The following is a 22,997-nucleotide window of genomic DNA, read 5'->3' as shown; positions in this document are numbered from 1 at the left end:
TGCAAGATTTTTTTCATTGTCGAGAATATTTATGTATTACAATTAAAAGATATGTATTTGTAAACTTCCTTAATTCTCTGGATTGCATAAAGAATAAAGATATGAAAAATAATTAACTTCCCAATACCTCTATATTATTCACAATGTTTCAAGTTTTTATAATTGGGGGCAAAAATAGTCGGGTTGCTGTTCATTTTGGGTATAAATTATAAAACCGGTTTTTTTGGTCAATTTCAATCGTATTTCTTTCGCCTATTGTAAAGAAAGGGGTGGGATGTGGTTACGTGAATTTGACTCAACTTTTAATAAATTGCTTTGTGTTGTATAAAGGGGTTCATCATATTTTCTAGAGATAATCGAATAAGAAAAGTATAATATTTACAGTCATTAGATAAACGAATGATGTACAAACACAGACTCATTTATATAGCATCCGCCTGTGTGTTTGGACATCCGCATATAGCACATCGTTTGCCTCCTCGACAGGAACTTCATATAGTGTAATTCAGTAAAAAAAAAAAGTCATTATATGTACGTAGCACTTTACATATTACCTACACAAGTAAGTGACGACGGAATATATATCATATAAATAGCTAAAAAGCTCGCGTATCGAACTCACGATCGAACCCTCCCGGTTGAACTTGTGACGTCTCAGATGTGGGCTGCCAATATCGAGGCGATCGCCGGACCCAAAGGTGTGTTTTTCCATGGACTTAGATAGATAATTCAGATAAATAGCAATATCTCGGAAACGGAGTCAGCTACGACGTTCGCACTTTCTTAGCCTTTTATTGTGTAATATGAAGTCTTTTCATAGCGTGATATAAGCAATGCGTTCAGGGCAGAGACATATAAAGCCGGTAGTAGATTATGGTTATCTTACTCTTCCCAGTCTACCGATCGCGATGACTTATGTGAGAGTAACATCCCTTTAAATGACTTGATTAAGAAATAATCGGCTAATATTGTGGATTATAGCTATATAGCGACCTAATTAATCGAGTTAATTATTATCATAACATTTTCAAGTCCCGAGTTACATACATAAGTGAACGAACATATGATGACTATATATTTTACCACGTCAAAATGGAATGGAATGTGGTTCCTTGTGAATTTGGAATGCTTTTTAATCGTTAGAATGTGCATGAAAGCGTTTAAAGCTTGAAAAGTAGTTTTCTATAGACTTTAAAAATAACCATAGAAAACAATGTCAATTTCCCAGAGAATGTTGTAGAAGGAAACCCAAGGACAAGACAATATTTTATAAATACACAAGAAATGAATTAAGAAATCATTATGTATAATTATCTATTTGATTAAGAAAATACATACATACGTGGAAATACAGTAATGCCTAAATTTACTATTGGAGACCAATGTTTGATTCAGTTTTGTTTCAGAAAAAGAATTGAAATCCTTTGTGAAAGGTTTAGTACTAATGTATTATGTTAATATGCAAAATTGATGACCTACCTTTATATTAATTCAAGTTATGTGTTCATGCTTTTAAGTATTAGTGAACATTCGTAATCACATTGGTCGGATCCTATACACGTGACCAGTCCTCAAAAACTCTTATCACATAATCGACCTGTTATCCAGTGAATTCGCCCGTGAAATATTTTTACATGTACATATGTCACTAGTGTAATATACCATGGAGCGTTTTTCATTGGCTGTGCGAGTCAGAAATCGATTGTGACGTCATAATATGGACAATGACGTGACGTCATAAATTGTGAGTGGCGCAACAAAATGGCTGTTTTCGTTTGATTAAGCCCTCTACATTTTGGCTTTAAAACCTGTCAAAATGTAAGTTTCCTGGGTTATGTGATAAAATGTATCTTAAATTTGTTTTCATTTCATATGAGCTTTTATGAAACTCGTCTCGAAGAATCTCATATGAAATGAAAACTCATTTAAGATCCTATATATATGATATGCGTTTGTCGTCACTGTAAATCTAAGTTTACGCTTTCATTACCATTGCGTCCTGCTAACGTCATATATGCTGTGCCGGGAGGATTCAACCAATAGTCCTGTCGTTTTGCCATTTTAGTATGACGATTTGTTACGCAAATGCACGCGTATACCCTCACTAGGCAAAACAAATTCGTCCAAGAGCAACACTCACGAGGCAAACAAAACATGAATGCGTGTGTCTATTATACCATACTTAGCGTTACATGATTCTTAACCAACGAAAATGTCGTTACATATCGATCCCTAATTATCGATGACATCATGCAATGCATCAAGTATAACTGGGTGCCATTGATAATTAACCAAATCCAATTAATCAACTTTGACTGAAAACCTCGTTTTGGGAACCGAAAGCCTCGTTTTAGAAAACAAGTTTATTCGAAATGGAGGTTTGTCGGTGTTGATGGAGATTTTTTCTGGGCAAAAAATCGTTCTGTGATTAAATCAAACCCTTATCAACGTCTGCTTTTGATGGAGATGGGTGAGGTCAGCATGAGGGCATCATATGGCATCTCGAATTAACTGGTAGGCCTAGAATACCTACAATAGTAACACAAAGAAAACAGTCCCAATAATCGACTTGTCGATTTCTCCTGGACATTTTGATAGATTGATCGTTCGTCCCTCGTCATATTGACCAAGCATACATGTGGGTTACTATTCGTCTATTGGGCGGTCTCCTTTTGATAGAGTTATCTCTCGTGGACTGTTAAAATTGGTTGAATTAATTTGGTCGTTGCTCTGGGTTCCTAAAGGGGAATAACTCTGACGAGTCAAATCACCCAAATGCTACATGTATATTTTGTTCTCGGCTTTGTTACATGCCGAAGTACGCGGAAAACATCTGTGCCCAGAGGTACAAATGTCAGCCATCTATTGTCATCATTAGTTATATAAATGAGGATGCTCGGTCATATAAGTAATGTGCGGGTTTTTGTCAATAGGAGGAAATGAAATGAGTAAGGTTAATTACGTTGTGACCCTGGCGTTCTATGACGAGCTGTCTTTTTCTCACTCCACCGAACTATTAACTATCGTTTCCTCGGACAAGACACGTGCTTAATAACAGCGAAGATATGAGCAAAATGATCAAAACACAATACTACGGCACCCAATATNCCCCCCCCCCCCCCTTCATGAAACATAAAAACACAACTTTATATCAAAAATTCATTCTTCTGAAATCAGCTATTTTATGCGACTTTCCGATTCTCTATACGAAGTTGTAAATGGGCGTATTAACCTGGACTTTGAAGTGTTTGTAATTGCGCAATTTTTCGAACAAAGACATTTGTCGGAAACCAAAATTCCGGACGGAAAAAATGAAAGAGATGTTGAAATACACGGAAAACTATTATCATATAAAATACCGAACTTGTAATCAGGGGTCGTCTCCTTAAAATGAATAAAAGTACGGACTTCTAATCTAATTCCGTGGTTAAAGTTACCATGGCGGCTCTGTGTCCTTCTGCGCGCGTCCATAATAGTGTCCAAGGGTACCCTTATTGAAATGCTTAAAAACAAATTGTAATCAACATTGTAAATATTCTGACGTCCCACTCGTGCTATGACTCGCGAGCCTCTCGGGGTTACAAGTTGTAAGCGCAATACACTAACATATAACAGTCCCGTGTATACCCGAGGTTGTTTATTCAGCACCTGTTACTTCCTAGTTGTATCACATTGCCACAGGTGCAGTCATTTTTAATTAATGGCAGATGAGGGACGTCACACACTACGTCATACCGACGCTGTGTCTTACGGGAGGTAACCCCGTGTCAAACCTTTTAAAAATCTTATCAAATTTAATATTAATTATGAAGGTTTTCTTAGAAAAGCATTGATCGATAAGGTTTTGACGGAAATGAGAAACACCGAATATAATCTCTATAAACGATTAAACGTACGTGTTAAAAATAAATGCACAACAGGGAATTCTATTACGTCATGTTTATGAACCAATAATGACAATATGCAACTTCCTCAACATTTCCGATTTCTTTCTCGGATAGCTGTTGCTTCCTAATCAGAAGAAAAAATTCCCATCCTGAAAAATGCTGAGAAAGAATTTCCCCGTGCTCGATAAAAATCAAAGGATATTATAACTTCCTTTTATAATTGTTGAACAACGTGGCTTTATGAAGTAGGGGAGAGAATGTGATTAGCTCTATCTCTGTGTCTATATTTAGATCCTGTATGAAATAGTGTGCTATTATTGTAAACAACTCCATACGAATTATTGATTCTGTCCCGTAGCAATCCAGCAGTAGCAGCAACTCTGTGACGTCACAGTGTCGTAGTAGGTGCGGCATCCGACGTAAGAAACGGTTGCCATGGAATAACAAAATTAGTTTTCATTCATCTCCTCTTCCATATATGGAAACATTGCTTCGGCTGCTGGATCGATATCATGAATGGACGTAGCCATTTGGTGATCCGTGGTAAAAGTTTAGCTGACGTAGTCATCCTATAATAGTACTACGTAGAGGGATCGTCAAACATTGATCCAACCGAAAAGTCGTGGGTGGTTGTTGTCTCCTATAGTAATCCAAGCTTGCATCCCACCATACTGTGAAATAAATTCTTCCATACCAGGCGTTTATTTGCTTCGAGCGCTAAACGATATCAAAGTTTGAGGTGGTATCCTTTGTTTTGTGAAGGGATATTTCTCTTGTTTCTGCTTCGTTTCTACTTCATACCCTGGAAAGTGATGCTATTTTAAGGTAGAGGCTAATACTTATATAAGTGACAGATATGGATTGTACCGAGACATTACGGATGAGACAAGAGGTAAGTTTTATATTTCATTTTGTTATTTAAATCTATAATTTACGTCACATGTTGATATGAAGGATATTGACGATATTATACGTCATGCATTTCACCCTTGCTATTACGTATGGCCATGTCATCTGGTACTAGGAAAGGAACATTAGCTCCCAGATGTCAACTGTTTGGCAATCTACCAACAAAATACACCTAAATATCACATCACATTGCAATAACACGAAAACTTAATGTCCAGTCTGCATGTCATGGCGACCACAATCTGGTACCTGTATAGCAGTTTAGGGAAGGCCGGAGTCCATCAATCAGACAGACCTGTATGGGTCAAATCCAGGTTCACGCAATGGACATCGATGTCCTCAGGCTTCGGCCACTTCATCGTCTTGACCAAAGACATTGCATAGAGTGAGGTACTTTTAATATAACCGACATAGTCACGCGTGCCACGTTACTACAAGAAACTACAAATACTATTCATATGGTACATTCAGGAAGTGTGGGCGGGGGCTTCCTATGGTGGACGAAACTAGAAATAGGGAGCTGAGGAGTCCCATGTTTTTTTTACGGGTATTCTATCCCAACTGATTGATTATCAATGGAAATATTTAGTTTCAGACCCTCCCTCCCCATTAAAATCGTCAAAATGATAATTAAGAAGTTCAGTGTAATCACGGAATTAGACATCGTCGGATACCCACCGTTGATTTCGCTTCGGTAGGCCTACTCACTCATCGTCGGATACGATGGGAATTAGATTAGTTATCTACGTTCGTGGTGTAATACAGTAGTAATTGTAGTGTTTAATAATATCCGGAACTACCATGGCTGTATCACATTTGTATGTTAGCCGAGACCGTAACATAACGATTGATGGGAAAGTGGTTGACATCTCGGGAATTGCCGTTTATCCCTTACATTGTAGTTTTCTTTTTTCTGTTCCACCCCTTTTTTTTTTTAAATAATTATTTTTCTAACTTATTAAAAGTTTCATTAAGCCTAAATGCGTATTATCTAGATCACGTGACGCGTGTTACAACATCGAAGTATTTGACAAAAATGTAGAAGGTAAAGAATGTATCTGAATATTATTTAGATACTGACTACACACTAGTATGTCACAACTGTAGAGTAATTAATATCATTTAGATGGAAATTTCTGCTGGTAATTAATTATTAAGTTTATCTGTGGGACTATATACTCGGCGATAACTTTATAAAATGAGCTAAGACTGTTTAATGGTTAGATATAAATAGTTAACGGTTTTAGTTAGTTAGCGTAATCAACAACTAACTAATAATTAATAACCAGTAAATTAGATTTTCTTCACAAATTCCCACTATTACGATACGATTGTGTAACGAAACTACGACGCAGCTACACGAGTCTATTGACCAATCATAATTCATCTGTTACTCGGTGTATCCAAAAATAGCCCTATCTCTAATCAGCTGTTTTGCTATATCACTACGCTTAGTAAAAACCTCCGCGTATAAAGTAATCCTGCATGTTGTACGCTGGTTGCAATACACAGACTTGACATTTCACAAAGTGTACATTTACAGGTTAGTGTTTATTCAAAGTGTAAGATTATTTAAATAACAACCCTCCAAAATAATTAGTAATTTTTACAACATACGGACATCGCGCATGAATAAATAGAAAGGTCGAATGACAATCGATGTGCGTAAATTTTGCAGACTTGCACAACAGCGTGGACTCGTAGGACTGACGGACAGTTTCGCTATAGCTTCTATCGGAGTAACACATATTTCGTCTTTTCTATTTCAGAAAGCACGTTTTCTTGAAAATATACTTGAAAACGGTGTTGTCACCATGGAATGTGCTAACCGTTTTCAAGGTTTGTGTTACGAACAAGTTGTCCGTTTACATGAAGTGATGGAAGAAGTGGTACCCATTCATGGTCGAGGAAACTTTCCAACTATGGACATAAAACTGAAGGACTTGGTACAGGTAGTTCGAGAAAAACTGCGAACTGATGGGGTAAGTGTCAAAGATGTTCGTTTAAATGGGGGAGCTGCCAGCTACATTTTTGGCACAGACAATGTTCGCTCATACAACGATTTGGACCTCATTTTTGGGGTAGACTTGTCAAACCACAATGAGCTACAGAAAATCAAAAACTGTGTTTTGGGATGTTTATTAGACTTTCTACCAGACGGTGTCAACAAAGAAAAAATGAGCAGTTGTAGTCTGAAGGAAGCATATGTCCAGAAGATGGTTAAAGTTTGTAATGAACACGGTGACAGATGGAGTTTGATATCCCTTTCAAATAACAAGGGGAAGAATGTGGAACTTAAGTTTGTAGATAAGATGAAGAGGCAATTTGAGTTCAGTGTGGACTCGTTCCAGATCATCCTGGACAGTCTATTGACATTCTACGAAGTCTCGGCTGCACCCATGAGTGAAAACTTCTACCCAACAGTTGTTGCTGAGAGTGTGTATGGGGACTTCTGTGAGGCCTGGTACCACTTGAACAAAAAACTAATTTCTACAAGAAATCCAGAGGAAATCAGAGGAGGAGGACTATTGAAATATTGCAACTTGCTCACCAGGACCTACACCCCTGTGGAAAATATTGACATTCGCGCCATGGAAAGGTATATGTGTTCTCGGTTTTTCATTGATTTCAGTGATCTGAATCAGCAAAGACAGAAGCTAGAGTCGTATCTAAATAACCACTTCAGTGGGGAAGAAGAACTCAAACATGATTACCTGATGACACTGTATAGAGTGGTCGATGAGAGTACAATTTGTCTGATGGGACATGAACGTCGTCAGACCTTGAACTTAATACATCAGCTTGCATACCAGGTGTTGATGGACCAGGAACGCAGGGCACATATCAAGTACCTGGAAATTCAACAGTTTGATCAGTTGAACAGCTTAACTATTGATCAAGTGTTCTTTCATGGTCCCTTTTCACCAAACAATGGGAATCAGTATTTCAACATATTACCAACAAGTAGTGTTTTCCAAATCAATGGATCATCATCTTGCCCCTTGTGTCCAACATATTTGCAGTGTTCATAGCAGCCATCATTGCCCCAACCCCCCTATCCCTTGATTGAATGAGAAGATTAATTAAGATGTTGGTGTATGGATAAAGGTGGAATACCTTAACAACTGTTCTGATAGGTGCAAGTGTTGTTGTTCTGATGCTGTATATCAATATGTCCAAGACTTCGTTAATTGTCATTGATCGTGGCGTAATATACAAGAAGGAAATTATCTAATGTTTAATCACATCTGCCTCAGCTGTAATTGAAGATGGGAATTAATAGTTTTGAACATGTTGTTGGATGCCCGTCGAGTGTTAAGTGTATGGGTGCGTTACCTGGAAAATGAAGTTCTAAATATAAACATGGACAAAGGTTGAAGGAAATTACAGGATCAAGACTCAATCTTTTCATTATGGTGGAAACTTTCTTTTATTTTTATTTGGTGAAAAATGATTTTTTGATTTTTTTTCATGCTACATGTTTAATGTTCAATTATTATGAATTAAACTAAAAAATGTACTTTGAAATATGTCTTGGATATTATTGACATCCTTCCAGATTTGAAATTTAGTTCTTGAAGATCAGTTTATAATGTAGTCATCGTTTTTAGTGTACACATTTTTCAAGAACTGGTTATTTTACTATATAAAGCTAAATATATCCATGCTCGTAAAAATATATATTTAAAAATCCAGTCTATATGTAACAAAAAAAGTGCTTAACCAAATGGAAAATGTATGATTATTAGTTTGAATCACTGCATCAGAATTACTTTTGCCATGTATAGAAACTTTGCGGTAGCTGCTTCAGGTAGACATGTCGTGCACAGCATGGATGAATGCCTACCAAGTAGACATGTTTTTGTGACAGTAGTATGGATCATTGGCAGTTAAAGGGGCATGTTTGTTATTCGACAGAACTTGGTGTACTATTTTTTTTACAGTTCAGACCAATTTAGAATGCTAACCCTGTCGAATATATATCCAAGGCATATTTTAGTTAACTTCAAGCAGGCAGCAGATAGAAATATCCAGGCATAGCAGTATGAAGTATTGTTAAGCCTCGGTCAACTAAGATATGATTCCATATATAAGATATTTCGATAGTGATTAGAATTAATCTGTTTATGAGACGATAGCTGCTGAACATTAGTTGTCATGTGTATGATGTTAATGAGTATATTGCATTATAATGAGAGATTACATGTCAAGCCAGTGGCTATCCAATATAATCATACTGTGATATATTATTTTTGGAAGATCAATACGTGAGAGAAGATAAGTGTTTTCATTAGCTGTTGGACTATATGTCTAAATATATCAGTTTGTATCTTCCTGCCATTTGCATTCTATTAAGGGGTGGGGCATTGGGTCGGGAGGGAATTACATGAAAGTGACCAACTACGGGGATTGTGCAAAATTTATTTCATGAGGATTTAGATATAAGAAGTACATGTGTAAATTTTATTGTACCATGCTGTATGCATCAAACCCTGAAAAAGACAAGGTTTTGGGAATATGTCGAAATACAGGATTGCTAAACAAATATATATGAGTTAGACATGAATTGATCAAGTTAATAGCAAAAAAAAAAAAAACTTTATTCCTGCTCATTTTCATCATAATAACTTTTGAATTATTAAAAAAAAAAATATATAATACTTAGTACAGTGCTTAGTTTAGTATACATTTTTTATGCTGAAATTACCATTTTGATTGTGCTATTTTTATTCAAGTTGGCTTTCAATTTGTCTCTGCAGGTATGCTATATACATTTAGAATTAATTTGTGCAATTTTGTTTCCTTCAAATTGTTGTTTCAAATACCATTAAATCAATTCAAATTATGAATGTTTATGCGACTTTCTATACAGGTGTACTATACAATTTCATGTTGATCTGGTTCAATTCAACTCCTGCTTGCCGGTTCTTAGTGACCGTGACAAAAAAACTGTCATATGCCTTAAGAGTTATAAATTTCAAAGATCAGAATCCATGAAAATTTAAGCATGAATTATAATTAGAATTGTCACAGTTCATGTCACATGCTTTGTAAAAGTTGATGGTGGACTAGGTACAGGTATTTCAGATTCAAGTGACCTGCAATCAGATGCTGAAGTTGGTGCATATATGTATGTAAATGTCTTAGTGCAGCAATGGTGCACATGATTGTTAACTGTTAAACACTATCTTTCTGTAATACAAGTGCTGACAATTGGATCTACAGTCTCTATATTATGGGGCATTCTGCAGTCCATGTTTTAAAGTTTAAGGAAAGGAGGGCCCTACTAAACACTGTTGAAAAAAAAAAACCCAGAAATTTCAGAGCAGGGCCTTCATTCCACATTGATCAGTGGTTGAGAATGATATCCATGCAATTTGAATTTACATTGAAATAAGATAAAGTAGCTAGGTGTAGGTGTTACTGTGAAGCACATTTTAATTTTATAGCTCCAATACATAAAGTTAAAGTTCTTGCATAAATGTCTAATATGAGTAGAGAAGTTTGCTGACCCAGGCTATTACATATAGGTAATTGCCTTATTCTAGTTTCATGATTTCCTTCTCGGCTTGGCTGAGTAGCTAACTAATAGATGATGTAGTATAACTGTAAATAGCCACTGGCTATGTTGTGACCAATGTGACAGAATACCATCATTCAGTGCAGTGTAGATCTAGTTATTTATTGAAGCCAGGTGTAACAGTAACACACAGGCTGTATATTATGGTGTAGATACACAGGAACTGGTGGCTAGCTGTATGTAGCTCTTGGTCTACACTCTAGAGTACCATAGCAGTAACAGGCGAATATATAGCTACTGTATTGTACTGGGCAGTAACTGCATAGTGAAGAAACCCTAGTCTTGTTAACGTTATCGAAAAACCTATCTCAAAGATCATTCTTACCTTAGAATTTCTTAAATATCACATTTTCCTATTGGATGTTCTCGAGTTAGATTTTCTGCATGCAGTTCAATTTGTTTTAAGGCAAAAGTTGAATTGGCAACATAAAGTCTTTAACATTTACTATACGGTTCACATTTGACAAAAATATAGGCTTTGACGTAGATAAGATTTTGAGAATTAAGAATGTTTTCAAGTAAGAAGTTTCATCGTGACTAAAAGGCCTGGCATACAAAATAGCTAGCTGTAATGTGGAGCAGTCATGGTATACAAGACTACAAGAGTTAGCTAGCTGTATATTAGAGCAGCCCTCGGGTACACAGGAGGTAGCTAGCTGTATATTGGAGCAGCCCTCGGGTACACAGGAGGTAGCTAGCTGTTTATTGGAGCAGCCCTGGTATACAGCAGGTAGCTAGCTGTATATTGGAGTAGCCCTGGTATTCTGTAGGTAATACCAAGTAGCTGTATATTGAAGCGGCCCAGATGAAAAGGGGGAACTGGTATTCAGGAAGTAGCGAAATGTACAGTATATTGGCGAAGCACTGGTTTACAACAGGTTGCTAGCTATAATAGAGCATTCGAGAAGATCGGCTGTATATTGAAACAGCCCTATTTAATATACAGAAGCGGCTTCAAGGAGCTGTTAAAGTATTGGAGTAGCCCTGCTATACTGTAATACAGGAGGGACTGAGCTGTATTGTATATGGGAGTATACAGGAGCTCCTAGGAGTTTTACATAGATGTAGATGTTTATATATATAGGAGCTTTAGGGATCTAGCTGTATATGGAGGGCTGAGGGGACGAGCTGTATGGTGGAGCATCCTTGTTGTATTGGAACAAGCAGCCCTGATACAAAATAATAGCTGTGTATTGCAGTCTACATTTGGCCGCTATATATCTACAGTGTAGGTTAACTACCATTGATTATTGACTGAACTCATCGGTCTGGCATCAAACTTTGGAGATATACATATATATATACTTCACTGTCTTTGATCCGAGTACATATGAAATATTTACATAGTCACACACAGAAATCTTGCTTTTGTACTGAAAGATTCATAGACAAGGCAATTGTGCTTTGTGTTGAGTAGTGTGTGAATTAGATGCACCTAATAAGGCTGGAGTCCATAAAGTGTGTTGATCTAGACTATCCTACATTTATCTGGTTTGAATTAATAGATTTCTACTTGATGAAGAAAACAAGCTAAGGGACCAAAATGTTCTCAGATAATTAGGTCAGGCACAGAAAATAATCTAGGTTTGTACAAAATTGAGTGTATAAATTTACAAACATTGTTCCATCACTTGTAGCTTTTTGAAGTTACCATCATTATATATTTACACCTTTTCTCTTTTGAAACTAGTGATATTGTATATGAATTTTATGTGTTGAACTGTGATAATAAAAGCAATAGTCATTATTGCTAAATGTTTTATCTGATCTGAGTGACTATATAATATCACTGCAATTTGATACATGTCATTTTGTAAGGATTTCCATTATGTAAACGTATGGCATACGTATGACGTGTTTTTTCGGCTCATTGAAATGTCCTATTATATGTGGTTTTAAAAAGCTATATGTAGGAGCTAGATGTCTTCACCATTCATATTTTGGTATAAAATGAAATTAAGTTTTTCATTGCAATGACGGCATACCAAACATTTTTTTCCCCCTGCTGGTAAAAATTGAAGTATGTGATGAATATTCATCAAAAATAGGAATAGACACGTTTGCACTAATTATGCTTTGTTATACTGTATATCACGTTGTATCGGCACATGTTTATACAACATGTCTGTCAAGATGAAGGTATTTTCATATAAGTTTGTAGTGTCAAGAAATGTGTCGAGAAAACAGATGTGCTGGTATATGTTAAAAAATGCACATATGTGATACTCCGACGGCTTTGACTGGCGACCAAGTTCGCTAATGCTCAAAATTAGATTTCTCATTTCAAATTAAAAATTGAATAGAAAGAAAATAAAAATGTTCTATAAGTTGGACTGAATTGATATAAATGCTTTGTGTATATCCCAATATTGTATATATGTTCATGTATATATACTGTATTAAAGAAAAAAAAAATCATTTGTATAAATTCAATTGCATTATTAAATTTATTTGCTTAATTTTGGCCAAAAGTGACTGTGACATTTCAAAGTCCGCGTTTTTGTTAGTCTGGAGTAAGCCTCGTAAGATAATTTCTACCAAACTTTAGCTGGACTTGTTGTCTTCTCTTCTTGACAGCTGCCTGTAAGTCTAATCTGTATCTCAAGTTAGACCACTTGTTGGTTTTTCGGTCACTGAAAAGTGGATTTGAATGTTTGTTATCAATTTGTTGAGCAGGTGATTCAGAACCACAAGAGTGGTTTTATCTATCTAGAACAAACACGGTTCACAAAACTTATCATAGTACTGATACATGTCTTTATATAGCTACATTGATGCATTCATTGGAACATGTTCACATCATGTACAATACACTGTATATAGGATGTGGCTGATTACAGTGACTAATTAACTGACATTGTACCATCACCTATATATACTATAGCACATTACAACAAGAGGACTGAATATTTTAAGTTATTCTTTTTAGACAGTTCATAATTTTACAGAAATGAAATACTTTTAGATTAGAAACTCTTTATAAATATTTTTTTTTTGAAATTTTCAGAATTTTCTGTTTGACATGGATAATGAGAAATGTGTTTTATTTTCAGCTATGTCAGTTCATACTAGCATGGCAATTAAAAAATACGAGATTTTATTTGTATTAACAAATAGTAGATTTTATTTTGTTATGATACAATATATAAAGGCAAGTGCTGAACTACATGGCTATAAAACTAGGGTATGGATTTCAAATCACTAGAATGTTCATGAACTTTCTTAGGTCCTAAAAATTATACACAGTTAGTTTAGTATCAGATCAGTTTCAGAGAAAAAGCAACACAAAATGGTAATAACATTCAAAGTACAGTTATAGAGTTAGTATCTCCAGACCGCAATGTATACAGGTAGGTATTTAAAAGGATGAAACTGCAAAGCCCATTGAAGAGAAGACACAAGTTTAATCTACAAATATGTAATTCATTGTGTATTGATACAATATATTGATCAATCTTTTTCTGATAATTGATGTATTAAAACTGACCAATTTTATTTACACCTTAAAATAAATTTGTCTAGTCATGATGAAATGGGTAACTTAAGACTGTGCTGTAATTCAGTCAATGAGACTTGTAACACTTATAATTATGTGTCCACTTTTTTTCCAAATATTTCCACTGCAAATTTCTACCATTTGTTGTGTAATTTAAAATTCATTATGAGAGTACCAATTTGCATACTGTAGTTAAGCATATTTTGATTGTAAATTTTCTTTTTTTTTGATTTTTAACAACTGGTGTACAAGTACTGTATAGATTTTGTTGATTAATTGTTTATGCCTTACTATTTGTACAGATTTATTAAAAATCATTTGTTCTAAAAAAGAAATGCTATTTATTGGTAAATTCTGCGTAAGTTTGTACCAATCCAGTTTAGCTGTTTGAAGCTTCAATATTTCACTTGATTTTGTTTGACAATACAGTTATTGTTTCTGTACAAAAAGTAATTTTAATCATTACCATGATGCAGGCTTTTTTTGAACAAGTAGCTAGTAGAACTACATACACATACACTGGTCCCTTATGTCATAAAGAAATCAACAAAGAAAATGTCTGTTGCAGTAAAATTAAATGCAATATAGATAAGGAAGTTCTTGTTATCACCCCCTCAGTACCTATACATGTACACAATTGCTGCAGTACTCGGTGCATCATCTAAGGCAGTATAATTAACCGTAACGGCTGGTTGTAGATGTACTCATGAGTCTGAAGTCCTAAGAACATGTTTGTGGTCACAGGAAATGCATCAAAGCAAATGATGACATTCAGAGGCACTTACTGTTCTGACACTTTAGTAATTGAATTAGTCTGGTGGTTTTTGATTTTGGCACCTTTTATCAAGTACTTAGATTTCCAAAGTCAGTGTATGGCAAAGTGCATTTCTCTGATATCAACACATATAATAACACTTTATGATATACATACCCATATTATCCTTTGGCTGAAAAGGCATCTGTCCACAATGCTTTTGTGAAATATGGTTATGTAATTTTCTTGTTGTAGCAAATATCAAAAACAATTGAACAGGTCAAAACAAGCTCTTTCCATTGGCACCATAAGCTGTGTGGTTGTGGTGACGGTTGCCACAACCGTAAATGAATACCCACACCTATGTGTGAACAATATTACAGTTGGAGTGAAACACAAAGCTAACATTGCTGTTTATCAGGAGGAGAAATTAAAGTGCCAATTTTGTTAAGGTTCTTTTAAAGTTTTTGCTTAAATGTCTTTCATTAAAATGTTGGATGTGATTTAAAGCATCATTTCATTGTTATTTTCTCAAAGCTATATTTATACACCATATATTTCTGTAAACTTTAAATAAATGAAATATCTTTAAAATTTACTGTGCTAAAGAATAAATATCAGGGTTTACACAATATATAAATGATTGAAGTATGTTAATCTTGAGATTGCAGCAGAAAATCTGTTTCATTGTCACTACAAACACCAAACCAAAGTGTTGCACGATGTTAGAGAGTGGCAGATATAGTGAACCTAGAGATGTTGGCGTCTCTCTGTGTCACAATGTTAGAGAGTGGCAGATATAGTGAACCTAGAGATGTTGGCGTCTCTGTGTCACGATGTTAGAGAGTGGCAGATCGAGTGAACCTAGAGATGTTGGCGTCTCTGTGTCACGATGTTAGAGAGTGGCAGATCGAGTGAACCTAGAGATGTTGGCGTCTCTGTGTCACGATGTTAGAGAGTGGCAGATCGAGTGAACCTAGAGATGTTGGCGTCTCTGTGTCACGATGTTAGAGAGTGGCAGATCGAGTGAACCTAGAGATGTTGGCGTCTCTGTGTGTGAACAATGTTTGGAGTCTGCCAGCAATATGATTGTATGTTCAGCAGCATATACTGTTGTAAACTATTGTCTTGTACCTGTATATATATATATGTATGAGCTGTGGAGTCTTATCCAGCACAGATTATTACATTGCAGACACCGAGTGTCCATATATAGAAATTTTACTTTGACTTTTTGTTGTTGTCATTACTATATTCTGATGTATAATGTCCATTGTACAACATACATGTAACATAATGCCATCTGATGATTAATAATGGTTATAGATCCACTGGACTTTGTTCAGTGTTGGTATTTTGGAAGAATTCCAGAAATAAAATATTTTTGAATTATAGTCGAAATCTGAGTCTAGTTATTCTTCCATTTTCTGCGCTCTGTAGTATTTGGCTATATGAAAGAACAAGCTCTTCAGTGTCTGATTATTAAAGCATCCATGTTCATTATAGATTGGGGCCCAAGTACTTCAATTAAACCCAAAAAACAATCCAACTGATATCATCCGAGGCATAAAAGTAACCACTTGTGGAGTTGGTCATTAGGAAGTCAGTTGTAAAACATTTATTGTCGATTGCAAATTGAAATTTCTTGATTACAAAGGTTTAAATATACTGTGTGTCTGTGTGGACTTGTTGTGCACAGTGAACATATGACATTTAAATATACTTAAAATGTCTGTGGACTTGTTCTGTACAGTGAGCATATGACATTTAAATATACTTAAAATGTCTGTGGACTTGTTCTGTACAGTGAGCATATGACATTTAAATATACTTAAAATGTCTGTGTAGACTTGTTCTGCACAGTGAACATATGACATTTAAATATACTTAAAATGTCTGTGGACTTGTTGTGCACAGTGAACATATGACATTTAAATATACTTAAAATGTCTGTGTAGACTTGTTGTGCACAGTGAACATAGGACAAACAGGAAAAGACTCCTGTAGACTGTTTATGTCTTTGAACAAGAAATACCACATCAACAAGTCTGACCTAGCTCTTCTGTTCATTAATAACATGTTGAAAAACAAAACAAAAGTTGATGGCGATAACCATTAAAAGGAAATACATAATCACAACACTTGGTTTAAAATTGTTTCCAGATGTTTCAAGTTGAGTTCCTGTGCCTTTTACTGTTTTCTTGACAGTGACAAAGAACACAGATTCAGAAAAAGCCTGTCGGTGGGTATGGATATCCATGCATCGAGATCTTTCGAGATAGAGAGGTCATGGTAGACCAGCTTGCTACCCTTTTTATGGACCTCTGGCATCTGCCATTTCTGTTTTGAAAAAATTGAAAATGACAAGTTCACAAAAGACTTGATCTATTTATGCATCAACCTGGATCCTGGGACTTTCTGGAGCCTACAGTGTGTAACTTGTCCATCATGATAGTTCTACATACGGAGTTAAATATTACTGATGTAATCAAGGCAAACCTCCATGCATAGTACCTTTTGATCAACCAGCCTATTATCATTACTTTCACATTATTTATAGAGGAAGACCCATTTTTCAATGCAGAATTACAGTTGAATCGTGAAACAGAAAAATTAATCTTTGTGCCCGTAATAATATTTTAAGAACTATTTAGAGGCTTAGGGAAGTAAATATGTGTATATAAGGATTTTTCTCAAATATAAAGCAATTTCTAAGGGAACACAACACTACCCGAGGTAATTACAACAACATAACAAGTACGCAATGATATGTGATAATTCCCTTGTACGGTGAATCGAAAAAGGTGATAATATTAGCAATTCCTCTGTTGTGAGAATAGGTATCTGAACATGATTGAGCTTCATGTTGTTGATTACACTTAATGATGATAGGCCTGTATCTAAACCTTAAAACTCGTGTTGACTTGATCAATGCTGCATTTAATTTGATATGCCTACCTTGAAGTATTGAATCCTTGTTAACTATGCACTCTAGACCACATGAAGTTGAGATATACAACCCTGGCATATTATTTTTTTTTTTCCTCTTTAATAAAGTCATGATATTAATTTTTAAAACTGCCTAAGCTATCGCCTGGAAACTAAAGTCTGGGGGAAACATTTCTATTGGAGGACTTATGTGAATTAACCCAGGAGAATTTGGCTATTGTTCTTGTTAACATTAACAGGTATGCATAACTTGTCCAACCCGATATAAGAACAAGATGTGACTATCTGAAGCAAATGTAGAATGGTGTATATGTTCCTCTGAATGAGATTCTTGTCTACTGTAGTCATCACTTTATATGACTAGTAACAGTGTCACGAAATTATACTATTTAAGGGAATCTGTAATTCTGATTATGACATCAGTGGAAAAATAAGGGTAATAACCCCTACTTATATCACTTTAAAATGGGTAAGGTAGTATATGGCCTTAACAAAAAGGAGAGGGTAAACATTAATATTAAATACAGAGAATAGGCTATGAATGAATTCATCTACCATCTTACACATACATTAAGTATATGTATGTACATGTATATGTGCTTGTCCCTGTCTTGAAATGACCCTAGCTGTTGAGAGGACATTAAACTTTATAATTATATAAAATGGTGCCTTTCTGATATGTATTTTTTACATGTAATGTAATAATTATCATTCAACATTTTTTAGCACACAGTCCTATCATCCTAAAGATGTTATGTTATTGTGTATTTACACACTAAGTAGGTTACCTACATTGATAAATCTATCTCATAAAGACCACTGGTACATGCTCATTTTAAAAAGCTGAGCAGTGTTTTCTTGAAATTTCCATTGCTGAATATTGATAATATGTTTCATTTCCTTCGTACAAACCTACTTTCAGATACATTTTTGAAACATCTGGTCTACTTTTCACCAGGAAACAAACCTAATTAACCATTTTTTACACACAAACCATTCCAAACTAAGTTATGTGGACTGTATGACTGGGGACTAGTGCCTAGTACTAGTAATAGAGGACTACTGTAGACTGTATGATAGAGGACTACATGTAGACTGTATGATAGAGGACTACTGTAGACTGGTTGATAGAGGACTATAGACTGTATGACTGGGGACTAGTGCCTAGTACTAGTAATAGAGGACAACTGTGGACTGTATGATTGATGACTATTGACTGTATGATAGAGGACTATAGACTGTATGATAGAGGACTACTGTAGACTGGTTGATAGAGGACTATAGACTGTATGACTGGGGACTAGTGCCTAGTACTAGTAATAGAGGACAACTGAGGACTGTATGAGAGAGCACTATAGACTGTATGATAGAGGACTACATGTAGACTGTATGATAGAGGATTACTGTAGACTGTATGATTGAGGACTTCTGTAGACTCTTAGTTTGAGTATTACTGTGGACTCTAGGAATGGAAGTAATATGCACTTGTCTTACCTGATACATCAACAGATCAATTATGCTCCTAAAATTTTTGTGACATAAAGAGTATTTATAAACAGCTATACCTGCATCTCATATATACAGATGTCTGTTAGGTGTATCATCTGCTGGTGGATACAGATAATACACTGATTGTATTCAGATTGTATTCATAATCATGGTTAGTGGGTTACGTTACATCAACAGTATGGCTGTTTTTGTCCTGGAGTTTGTTATCATCTTTACTCACTGTTAACTTTTATACTCATCAATTATTCAATATTAAATATTTTTAGAAAGTTGTTTGCAGGGTTACAAATAAGCTAAGGTGGAAACAAAAAAATATTTAAATGATGTATAACACATTGTCATACATGTAGGTAGTTAATGTGTAAATGTGTATTAACTATATAACACAGATTTTTGTGAGGTGATAGTTATAGACTGTGTCAATGTATTCGCTTGTCCTTATGGAGACCTGATCTGAGGGTTGTTGGCCGATAATTTGTCATTCTAATTGGAGGTTGTTGGCAGGGTAAGGTGGGGTTGACTTCCTACCTGCAGCCTAAAATCACTGACAGTGATGTATCACAGGATGTGATTTCAACCTGTGTGTCCTGCATGTTAGCCAGGTAACAGCAGGTACAGGGGTATTCACCAACCATCGGAGGTCTGTCAATCAACTTTAATAGCTTCTTCTTCAAAACTGAAAGACTTAAGAGTCATGATATCTGGTCAGAAACTACCTAGGACTGAATGTTTTAAATAATGACCTTGATTAATTTTCAAGGTCACAGGGGACAAATAAGTTAACATCTACAACATTCTCTAAAAGGAATTGGATCCTAATGGTTTAATTGTAAGAAGACATGCCATACACATCTTTTTCTAATACATTGTGTTCAATCAGCTATTATCAGCAAAAGCTTTAACAATCTTCTTTGTAAAGTTCTACACAGCCTAGGGTAGAGATATTTGGCAGGTAGCTATACCTTGTGTCAAGTACTAAGTTACATCAGGTAGCTATACCTTGTGTCAAGTACTAAGTTACATCAGATAGCTATACCTTGTGTCGAGTACTAAGTTACATCAGGTAGGTATACCTTGTGTCAAGTACTAAGTTACATCAGGTAGCTATACCTTGTGTCAAGTACTTAGTTACATCAGGTAGCTATACCTTGTGTCAAATACTAAGTTACATCAGGAAGCTATACCTTGTGTCGAGTACTAAGTTACATCAGGTAGCTATACCTTATTGTGTTGAGTACTAAGTTACATCAGGGAGCTATACCTTGTGTCAAGTACTAAGTTACATTAGGTAGCTATACCTTGTGTCGAGTACTAAGTTACATCAGGTAGCTATACCTTGCGTCGAGTACTAAGTTACATCAGGTAGCTATACCTTGGGTCAAGTACTAAGTTACATCAGGTAGCTATACCTTGGGTCAAGTACTAAGTTACATCAGGTAGCTATACCTTATTGTGTCGAGTACTAAGTTATATCAGGGAGCTATTCCTTATTGTGTCAAGTACTAAGTTACATCAGGTAGCTATGCCTTGTGTCGAGTACTAAGTTACATCAGGTAGGTATACCTTGTGTCAAGTACTAAGTTACATCAGGGAGCTATACCTTATTGTGTCAAGTACTAAGTTACATCAGGTAGCTATACCTTGGGTCAAGTACTAAGTTACATCAGGTAGCTATACCTTGGGTCAAGTACTAAGTTACATCAGGTAGCTATACCTTGTGTCAAATACTAAGTTACATCAGGAAGCTATACCTTGTGTCGAGTACTAAGTTACATCAGGTAGCTATACCTTATTGTGTCGAGTACTAAGTTACATCAGGGAGCTATACCTTATTGTGTCAAGTACTAAGTTACATCAGGTAGCTATACCTTGTGTCAAGTACAAAGTTACATCAGGGAGCTATACCTTGTGTCAAGTACAAAGTTACATCAGGTAGCTATACCTTGTGTCAAGTACTAAGTTACATCAAGTAGTGCACCTTGATGTACTTTCAATTCTAAAATCTGTAAGTTCAAAGTTATATTTTACATTTTGCTGCTTTGAGTATAATTTATTTTATTTCATTAAAAGAACAAAAAAAGAACACTTTAAGTCAGATGGGAAGTGAAATATCTACTTTACCTTTGTTATGACAAAACCTTTTGTCACGTGTGATATAACAATGGGTATTATTACACATACCGATCATAGATTAAATTCTGAATTATATACTTTACCTATATATTTTTTGTTTTGTTACTTGTGACATAACAATGGGTACACTTGTGATATAACAATGGGTATTATTACACATGTTATATATCTAACTACATACTTTACCTATTTACATTTTGTTTTATGACTTGTGATATTACACATGTTATTCCGTCTTTGCATATTGCAGAGTTATCTTCTCTTGTGAGCAGGTAATGATTGTTACGTCATTGGTTTGTGTGAGAAAATGACGTCGTTTTTTCAAAAGTTAATGACGTTACTCTCACAAACAAATGACGTAACAATTTAATACCTGCTCACAAGAGCAGATAACTCTGCAATACGAAAAGACGGAACTTTCCAATTCTCCCTATTTTGGAGGGAGACCCTAAAACTGAACATTTCAACTGGTGAATTTGTTAACTTTTCCTGAATTCTTCTATCTAATGATCAAAAGATGCCATTCTAAAGTGTTATGTTTTCCTTATAATACACACATTTTATTTATGTTTTTAATTCTTAGCATGTGAAATCTCCCCAAAATTAGAAAGTTGAAAAGGTTGGCAAGTATGACAGTGGCTATTATTAATCAACAATGTGTGTAATGATATTTATTAATCTAATACACAGATCATAGAATTCTCCCATAACAGTTGTTCATACGTTATTCAAATATCACATATTTTTAGTCTTCTTGTGTATGCAGGTGTGATCTGATAGATCCTTCCAGAAAAGATAGGCTAATACACACATGCAGGTATTGATGTGTGTAAGTAAGTGAAGGTACCTAGGTCAGGCAAATACAACAGGTAAGGCCTGTTACAGTATTGATCCCTTACAGGTAAATATACCTGGTCAAGGATGTTGTCCATGTTTTGTCAGAGACTATCCAAATATTTACCATCATAGAGAAATTGACGTAGAACAGATAAAACTTATTTGGATCTACACATATATATCAACAAATATAGATGTTTAGTACATGTATATGGATTTTGCTTAATAATGCCATAGCACGGGTTTTTTTGCAGGAGGAGGTTTGAATGATCAATATTTCTTTATAACATGTACTTTGTTATTATCTGACGTGTGAGGTAGGTTAATTTTTAAAGTTATAAACTTAGTATACAATAAAACCATACATATTAATTTGTAATTGCTCTGTCTTGTGAAATAATTGGCTTGTTTCCAGCTGTTCACCAAATTTTGAGTGATAACTTTGACTAAAATTGTTTTATTTTTCAGAACAGCAGATTATTTATAAAAAAGCAAACTCTGCTGATGTAAAGCTATCTCCCAAGGTCATACCTAGACAATAGCTAACAACCATACAAACAGTGTCGACTCACACCAACCAGCTATAATTACCATATACAGATTACTTCCAACAATATCTGATATATAACCTTTCTATATTGACTACCTGACTATAACAACCATAAATAGAATGATAGCCTGTCTATATTGACCACCTGGCTATAACAACCATATGTAAAATGACAAACTGTCTATATCGACAACCTGGCTATACCAACCACATAGAATGATAGTCTGTCTATATTGACCACCTGGCTATAGCAACCATATTTAGAATGACAAACTGTCTATATTGACTAACTGGCTATAACAACCATTTACAGGATAACAACCTGTCTTTATTGACTTACTGGCTATTACAACCACTAGTTGTCTTCATTGACTAACTGACTATAAAAACCA

The 22,997-nt window shown here is 35.2% G+C and overlaps 1 protein-coding gene across 1 annotated transcript; it reads left to right on the top strand.

Annotated features, from left to right (window-relative positions):
* Positions 1-6,431: 6,431 nt before the first annotated feature.
* LOC110453493 (protein FAM46C-like) lies at positions 6,432-16,028 on the top strand. Its single transcript, XM_021502451.1, has one exon. It carries the CDS (start codon positions 6,446-6,448, stop codon positions 7,826-7,828), a length of 1,383 nt encoding a protein of 460 aa, XP_021358126.1. The 5' UTR covers positions 6,432-6,445; the 3' UTR covers positions 7,829-16,028.
* The last annotated feature ends 6,969 nt before the right edge of the window (positions 16,029-22,997 follow it).

Source organism: Mizuhopecten yessoensis, unplaced genomic scaffold (genome assembly GCF_002113885.1).
Source record: "Mizuhopecten yessoensis strain PY_sf001 unplaced genomic scaffold, ASM211388v2 scaffold7349, whole genome shotgun sequence".
In the NCBI taxonomy this organism is placed as follows: Eukaryota; Metazoa; Mollusca; class Bivalvia; order Pectinida; family Pectinidae; genus Mizuhopecten; species Mizuhopecten yessoensis.
This window is presented reverse-complemented; position numbering and strand designations above follow the sequence as displayed.